Source organism: Dryobates pubescens, chromosome 2 (assembly GCF_014839835.1).
Source record: "Dryobates pubescens isolate bDryPub1 chromosome 2, bDryPub1.pri, whole genome shotgun sequence".
In the NCBI taxonomy this organism is placed as follows: Eukaryota; Metazoa; Chordata; class Aves; order Piciformes; family Picidae; genus Dryobates; species Dryobates pubescens.
The window spans coordinates 53,363,425-53,372,200 of record NC_071613.1 but is presented as its reverse complement, the minus strand read 5'-3'; the positions used below and the strand labels follow the sequence as shown (position 1 = coordinate 53,372,200).

Below are 8,776 nucleotides of genomic sequence, written 5' to 3'. Positions count from 1 at the left end.
CCTTCTCACTGATTGCAGATTACACCTCCTTTAGCTGGGAAAGAGTTTTGCTGTCTTGCTCCAAAATGAGCTCTTGATAATGGAGAAAGATCAGGATTAATTCATCCAAAGGGTTGTCATTTATGACTAAGCCCTTACTTGTCATGACTAACAAATTTGCTATTCAGGGTAAAAGCTTGAAACAGAAGAGAAATAAAAGGGCCAGAGAACTGGTAACCCAGGGGAATCAATCCCATTACATAATAACCTCTTATCACATGCTGCACACTGCTAATGCTCCCCCATGGAATGGCTTTTAGGGAGGCCTTGAGAGCCTTTGTAACCAGCCTGCTCCCATCCACACTGGGGAACCAGCACAACTCCTGTGACTCGAAGAATAGGAAGTCTCTATAGAAAGGCTGGTGAGCTGGCCACTGTCATCTTAATTGTGTGACTGAGGCTAATTGAATGCATCTGGTCCTCTCTGCTCTTTGGAGAAAACTGGTTTCAGGATTTATTTGGAGCTGCTGAAAACTGCATGTTTCCAGAAGACACCAGTGCTGCATTCACAGAATCACAGAATGGTGGGGGTTGGAAGGGACCTCTGAGGATCATCTTGAAAGCTGTTTGGCATTCTGGTCAACAGCTAACTGAGTAAGAGCCAGCAGTGTGCTCAGGTGGCCAAGAAGGTCAACAGCATCCTGGCCTGGAGCAGCAACAGTGTGGCCAGCAGGATCAGTGTCCGGTTCTGGGCCCCTCAGTTTAGGAAGGATGTTGACTTGCTGGAACGAGTCCAGAGAAGAGCAACAAAGTTGGTGAGGGGTTTGGAACATAAGCCCTACGAGGAGAGGCTGAGGGAGCTGGCGTTGCTTAGCCTGGAGAAGAGGAGACTCAGGGGTGACCTTATTACTCTCTACAACTACCTGAAGGGAGGTTGTAGACAGACGGATGTTGGTCTCTTCTCCCAGGCAAGCAGTACCAGAACAAGAGGACACAGTCTCAGGCTGTGCCAGGGGAGGTTCAGGCTGGATGTTAGAAAGAAGTTCTATACAGAAAGAGTGATTGCACATTGGAATGGGCTGCCTGGGGAGGTGGTGGAGTCGCCATCACTGGAGGTTTATAGGAGAAGACTTGACAGGGTGCTTGGTGCTGTGGGTTAGTTGCTTGGGCGGTGTTGGATTGGTTGATGGGTTGGACGCGATGATCTTGAAGGTCTCTTCCAACCTGGTTTATTCTATGTATTCTATGTATCAGGGCAGTGATAGTGCCCTTGTACTCAACACTGGTGAGGCCACACCTCGAACACTGGGCTGTTTTGGGCCACTCACTACAAGAAGGACGTTGAAAGGCTGCAGCATGTCCAGAGAAGGGCAACAAAGCTGGTGAAGGGTCTGGAAAACAGGTCTAGTGAGGAGCAGCTGAAAGAACTGAGGGTGCTCGAGGTAGCTTGAAGGGAGACCTCATTGCTCTCTACACTCCCTGAAAGGAGGTCGGAGCCAGGTGGGCATCGGTCTCTTCTCCCTAGTATCAGATGATAGAATGAGAAGAAATGGCCTGGAATTGCACAAGGAGAGGTTTAGAATTGGATATTTGGAAAATTTTCCTCACCAAAGGTCACTGAACGCTGGAGCAAGCTGCCAGGGAGGCAGTGGAGTCCCCATCCTTGGAAGTGTTTGAAAGACATTTGCATGAGTTGCTTAGGGACATGGTCTAACGGCTGTGTACAGGGAGATGTCAGGTTTTGGTTGGACTCAATGGTCTTGAGGTCTTTTCCAACCAGGCAATTCTATCATCTAGTCCCACTCCCCTGCTAGAGCAGGATCACCCAGAGTAAATCACCCAGGAACACATCCAGGCAAGCAATGAATGCCTCCACAACCTCTCTGAGCAGCCTGGTCCAGTGCTCTGCCAGCCTCCCAGTGAAGAATTTTTTTCCCTTCAAGCAGTCTGGCTGCTTGCAAGGAGAAAATGATGGAGGATGAGGAGATCACTTGTGGTACATTAGGCCATTCCAAACACCTTTGATGCAGTGAAATGAGCTAGCCCTGGAATAGGGATGGGCAAGCTGCAGGTATTTTTAGCAGGTAAGGAAGAAGCATTGTCAAGGAGTGAGGGAGGAGGAGGAGGTCATCAACCCTGATGCTTTGGAACATGTTCCAGACACTGTTTCTCCCAGATGCTGATTCACAGACTGCAGGGTGTCAAACTTCTTGTAAATCCAACAAGGTCAAAGCATCCCAGCTCTGCCTCACAGAAACCCAAGGGTAACGCAAGCGGGAGTGCTGCCATGGCAGCCCCGCGATAGAAATCCTTTACCCCGGTTACAGACCTGCCTTCTTCCTCCAGTCCTTGTTTTACCTGAGAGCACAGCAGCCGCAGCTGGAGGCCTGATCTATAACCTTAAAAGCGGAGCTGAGACAAGCAGGTGGAAGCGAATTACCTGCGTTTCGGCTCGACGGTCCCCCCAACACCGACTCAAAGCACAGCCCTCACCCGGGGGTGCAGGGCACCGTACCTCTAAATCACCAAGGAAGAAGAGCTGCCCTGGGTGCTGAGGAAGAGCTGGCGGGGGAGAGCCGCCTGTCCTCTCCCCTCTCTCTTTCTCCCTCCTTTACGCCGTGGCGGGGTGGGCGCCGCGGAGGGGGCGCCGCGGGGGCCGTTGGCAGCCGTTAGGGGCCGTTGGCGCCCACACCTGCCGCGAGGACTACGCCTCCCGGCAGCCCCCGCGTTGGGGTGCGCTGAGGCGGCGGAGCCCCGGGGCCGTAGGGGGGCTCGGGCGGGTTGGGCTCGGCTCCGTTCCGCACCGCCCCTCCTCTCTCATTCCCTCCTTCCCTCCCGCCCCGCGCAGCCGCGCCGGTCCGGCGGGGGGGCCGAGCCAGGGAAACGCGGCGGCTGCCGGCTCTGAGGAGCGGCTCCTCGCCCCGCCCGGTCGGCGGCTGCAGGAGGGGGCGTCTGCGGCACCTGCCCGGTGGAGCGGTCCCTCGCTCCCTGAGGCCGGCGCCCGCCCGCCCGCCCGAGCTGCCGAGATGGCGGATCCCGCTGAGTGCAGCATCAAAGTGATGTGCCGGTTCCGGCCCCTCAATGAGGCGGAGATCCTCCGGGGGGATAAATTCATCCCTAAATTCAAGGGCGATGAGACCGTGGTCATCGGGGTAAGTCTGCTGCATCTTTCTCCCACTTGCGCGGGGCCGTGACGGGGCGAGCATCCCTCCCGCGGGGCCAGCATCCCGCGCCGGGGGGCAAACATCCCTCCCGCGGGACCAGCATCCCTTTCCAGGCCGAACATCGTTCCCCCGCTCCCTAGGTCGAGCCTTCATCCCGCGGTCCCGCCGCATTCCCCCCCTCCGTGCCCATTGTTCCCGCTGCGGCGGAGCGAGGGAGGGGCGGCGGCGGGCGGCTCTCCCCGCGGTGCCCGCTCCCCTGCGGCAGGGCTTCCCCCGTTCCCACCTTGGGCAAGGGGTCAGGACTCCCCCCGGGGGGTGTCCGGCCGGGCCCGGGGAGGGGCAGGGGCGGGGGGCGGCCGGTGCTGCCGGCGCTGATGTCATGCCGGTGACTGGGCATGCTCGCCGGAGCTCCGCGGGGGCGGCCGGCCGCGCCTCCGCCGCGCCCCTGCGGCAGCCGCCGCGGAGAAAGTTTGTCCCGGTGCGCGGCGAGAGCCGCTTCGCCGAGGCTCCGCGCACTGGTGGTGCGCGACAAAACGCAGCCAGCCCCCAAATCCTGGGGTGCTCCTCGTCGTCGGGGTGTAGAAAACGGTGCCTGGGCTGATGCCTGGCCCGCAGGGCTGTCGCTGCCGGTGGGTCCCTGCGGATCCCCTCGGGGGGACTGCAGAAGAGTCGTTAGTTAAAATGGGCCACGCGAGGTGAAGTTTTTGCCTTCTCTCTGAAATAAATTAGTTTAACATCAGGTCGCCACCCGCTTGCATCAAGAGCATACCCAAGCTTTGTTTTGTGTGTGTGTGTGTGTCCCCCCCCCCCCCCCCCCCTCCCGCATTGTAGGGGGCGGGCTGGTCACAGCAGCCGAGGTTCGAAAGGGACAAAGCGTGGGTGTCCCTCGGCCCTCCGAGGTTCCGGAGGTAGCTCCTTGGCTGAGTGCTGAACATGGCGCAGCTCATCCCTCAAGCTCGCACGGGAGAGTGCCTTTGCTTTTCCTTCCCGCAGCTAGAGCAGTGCAGGGCTCTCGGTGGGGTTCCGAAGGTTGCTGGGGCCGGGTTTGGTTTGTATGCTTGAACCTGAGTTGTATTTTTTAATCGTAGAATTGCAGGATACCGGGTTGGAAGGGACCTCAAGGCTCGTCTGGTCCAACCTTTCTTGGGAAAGCCCAATCTAGATTAAGATGTCTCAGCACCCTATCCAAGCGCCCCAAAACCCCACCTGACCAACCCTTGTTTTTGTAACCTACTCAGGGTGACCCTGCTTTAGCAGGAGGGGTGGACCAGATGATCTCCAGAGGTTCCTTCCAACCCCCACCATTCTCTGATTTGGTGCTTTGTTTTATTTATTGATCTGCTGTGGTTAAGCTGATGATATGATCCATACTGTACTATGACAAAGCCATCTGAAAACTAATGGTTAATACAAAGAATGAGCAATTACTTCTATAATTTGTCAAGTTTCTTATTAAAACCTTGAGGTTTTCATAAACTTTTTCTCATGGAAGTTTCAAAACAGTTATGGAAAGACAAGGGGAAAATTGAGTCAGTTGTGGACATAAATGACTGACATTTTCTTACTTTGATTTCATGAATTGCTTTCTGTGTAGCTGAACGTTCTTTGTTTGAAGGTTCAGGTTGTAACACCCACAACAATCTGTTACCAAGAGAGTGATCAGATCGGTTGTCCTCCTCAGTCAGCATTGGAGAGCCCTTTGGTCACCAAATGCTTGGGTCAACAAATATTGGGGATGAAAGTGTAGGGTGTTAAAGAAACAAATGTCAGCAAATTCCCCTCCCCACCTTAAATAAATCAGCCCTCAGACACATTAAAGGTTGATTAAAATACTGTAAATCCCAGAATAATTCTGCCTTTTAAGAGAAGTAGAATTTAGAGACCTTTTTTCCCCCCACCTAAATGAATGTGCAAGTGTATAATACACCTTGTCATGAAGTACCTGCTGCCTGGGAAAACAGAAACTATGATGAAAAAGGTGTCTTTTATCTTGCAGGTTGAAGATCATTCCTTTAGTAGAGGCTAAAAGGGAAAAAGAACAGCAGCTGTCAGTTTCCTACCGTGAAAGTTAAAGAAAAGAATAGAAACAAGGAATAGGTGCATTTAATTGTACAAACTCACAAGGAATAGGTGCATTTAATTATGTAAATACACATTTATGCATAGAAATACATATAAATGTTTATTTTTCAATATATGTTCGACTTGCCAGGATCATCTTGAGTGGTTAACTGCCATCTGAAATCTCACCAGAAGCCCAGACCTTGCCTCTCTTTCACAGAGCAACATGCAGGTCTTTTAGTCCTCTTAGCTAGTGCAATCAGCCTCAAATACAGCTTCTTGTTTTGCTGGAGGAACCATCCTGCTGGGTTGCCGTGGGGATGTTTGTAGTTTTCTAAGTGTAAAGGAACAAGAAAAATCTTCCCTGGGTCTTTGTCCTCTTTATTCTCTGTGCTGGGCTCCCTGAGCTTTGGTGTAACTCGATCTACAGAGGATGTCACTGCGGTGTGTTAGTAGAAAGTGGTACTGACTGCTTGTTTTTTTTTTTCCACTGGCTTAGGGTGGCTGCTCCTTAGCTCCAGCAAATAATGCCTGAAGGGACAAGGTATCTCAGTTCTGGAGGAGGGCACTACCAGAGTAGACTTCCTTCTAAAAAAAAAAGCAAGACTTTAGTCTTCAAAGGCTCCTAGAAACATCACGTAAAGCAAAAATAAAGCAGAGCCAAGCACTTTTGTAGTTTAGTTTTACACCAGCTTTTGAAAAACACTGCAATGCAGCTCCTATTTTGAGTCCATCAAGTGTTGGAAAGAAAATTTTCTGCTAAAATTTTAAAGGAACAAAACCACCAAACCCCCTCCAGGGAATTCTGCCGTGGTGTAAGAAAAAACCAAATAGAAATGATTTAAAGGAAACCTCTCTATACTTTTTTTTTTCTGACTAGTGAGTCTGAATACATTTCCTTTTCTTTCCCCACCATGGTTTGCTGGAAGAATTTCTTTCTCAGCTTCCCACTGTCATCTCCCACCCTGCACCCCTAGGACCCTGAGCAAATGTTCCCACCAAAATTCAAGGTCTTAAGTCTGTGTTTGGTGAAAACAAACAGCAATAAAGGAAGTTTAGCAGTGTAGGCTTGAGTTTCCCCAAGGTATCTTTCATGCTGACTGAAGCTGTATCTCTGTGTTGCCTGTGGTTGTGTAGCTCAGAGCTCCTTGTCAAGGAGGTCTTAGGGCAAGTCCTAACTCTGTTAGACCAGAGTTGGGATTTGACCCAGTGTCTTACATTCTGCTCTCTTTCCATCGATCTTCAAGCACGTTGCACATACAAAGCAGTGAAGTATGGAGGATTCAAATGGCTTGCCTTAATTTTCCCTGTGGTTAAAACAGTGAAAACCTACCACATTTCGAGTCTGCCTTAAAGTTTAACATCTGAAAGCCTTTTGGATGTATCTTTAAGCATGGCAGGAAACGGTGACAGTGGTAAATCCATCGCTTGCTTTTGCGGTTAGCTACCCAACAGTCTCAACAGACTGCAGTTTCATTTTATCTTTCTGCTCCTCTGCAACCTCAAGGTGACTCTGCAATTGATTGTGTTGGCTGACATACCTAAAAATGTATTTTTCTAGCTGGCTTGCTTCTTATGGGCTTGTTGGAGAGTGCAGAGCTGTTTGCTGTAGTAAGCAACTGAGGCAAGTCTTCTGGCGAGTGGTTTCTTCGTGTTGCTCCCTGTTCCCCTGAGCGCATCTGCAAAGGAAGAGTGCAGAGAGGCTCAGCCTCTGGTGGGATGCTCCCTGTGAGGATATAGAATCATAGAATCAGTGCTTCCAGTCCCTTCCCCCTTCCCTTGTTGTAAGGTATTTAGTGGTGAAGGAGACAGTATTTTCACCTCCTGTTTCTGTGCAGCCCACAGTGACTGCTTCCTTCCTAGTGCAAGCCTGACCTGATGCTGATTTTTCAGGCAAACGTCTGCTGTTTGCAAAAGAGAATTTCTAAACCAAATCTTTTAGCCAGCTTGGAAACCTCATGTTAGCATTATCAGAAAGGGGATAAAAGACTCTTCGTTCTGGTTGTCAGCTGCTTTCTGAGCTGTGACGTGAGGGGATGTGTAAAGCCTGGCTTAGCAGGAGCTGCTGAGCGCTGCAGTTCTCTGCTGCGTGCCTGGTGGCAGGCAGGCAGCGCAGAGCCTTCCTCAGCCCCTCGCTGCCTGTGCTGGGGGCTTGGGGCAGGTCTGTGCCAGCTCTCTGGGCAAACTGCCCGTGGGAAAACCAGCAGAGAGCTGCAGGGTACGTGGGAGGGTCTCTGAGGATCGGGCTTTGCTCAGAGGGGGGAAAAGTCTGTTCTTTCATCTGTGAAACGTTCCACATAACTGTTGTGGCTGAAACCAAACAAAATCATCACCTGATACTCAGCTACCATGTAATGGTCACTGCTGGCTTGCAGTCACATGTTCCATGAAAGAAAGGAAAACATGTTCCATGAAAGAAACCAACCAAAAAGGGATGGCTGATGCCTTTGCAGTAAGTGGGTGGAATCTGAGCAAGGCTGTGGTGTTTTTATTTTAATGCTGTCTGCTGTTAAGTACTGTTTTGAAGCGTCTTATGGAGAGACTTTTCACTCCTTTCCATCCCTAGGATATTTGGCTGTGTTTTGTTTTACGTGTGTCAGTGAAGTCCACAGAGTTTGTGCTAATGAAAAGAAGATAGGTATGGTCTGAAGTCCCTCCTGCACAGGGATTTCTGTATGCTGTCAGGAACTTGTCTCTCTGGTTAAGACAGCCCTAACCCCACACACTGTGTTAGTAGATTAGCTGTAAAAACATTAAATGAATTTGGGACGTGGTTTAATGGCCATGGTGGTGTTAGGTTGGTGGTTGGACTGGATGATCTTAGAGGTCTTTTCCAATCAAAGTGATGGAATGATCTTAGAGGTCTTTTCCAATCAGAGTAATGGAATGAAGCTGGAGGTGGGGAGATTCAGGCTGGAGGTGAGGAGGAAGTTCTTCCCCATGAGAGTGGTGAAGCCCTGGAATGGGTTGTCCAGGGAGGTGGTTGGGGCCCCGTCCCTGGAGGTTTTTAAGCCCAGGCTGGACGAGGCTGTGGCCAGCCTGATGTAGTGTGGGGTGTCCCTGCCCATGGCAGGGGGGTTGGAACTAGATGATCCTTGTGGTCCCTTCCAACCCTGACTGATACTATGATTCTGTGATTTGTGCTCCATGGCTTTGTTGTTGTTTTGGGTTTGGTGTTTTGTTTCCTGGGGTGTGGTACCTTGTGCCTCTAACAAAAGCCAAGCCTCCATCTCTCCTTGGATGTGCACAACAGTTCTGCTTAGGGAGGGTTTGTTCATACTCTATAAAAAGCTCATGCTGGTTTGACGTAGAACATGAAGCGAGATGGAGCTTCTGCCTTGATGTGAAACATGTCAGTGGATATGCAGCATGCCATTTTCCTAGCACAACACTTAAGCTGGGAAGCTCAGGCTTGCTTTGTCTCCCAGCTTCTTTGGTGTGGTTTTTCTGCCTCTCTCCTCTCTTCTTTTCTGGTGAAGACTGAGCAAGCTTTGTGTGAAAGCTTTTTTGCAGATGACTGCTGTGAGATACAAGTACCTGTCTTAGCTCAGCCTGGCTTTTACCTGAAGACA

The 8,776-nt window shown here is 50.9% G+C and overlaps 1 protein-coding gene across 1 annotated transcript in view; it reads left to right on the top strand.

The window, feature by feature from the left end:
- Nucleotides 1–2,885: 2,885 nt before the first annotated feature.
- KIF5C (kinesin family member 5C) overlaps nt 2,886–8,776 on the top strand; it is a 106,101-nt gene continuing 100,210 nt past the window's right edge. The window contains exon 1 of the mRNA XM_054177651.1: nt 2,886–3,131. Coding sequence (XP_054033626.1) covers nt 3,006–3,131 — 126 coding nt within the window. The 5' untranslated portion in view covers nt 2,886–3,005. The remainder of the gene's footprint in view (nt 3,132–8,776) is intronic.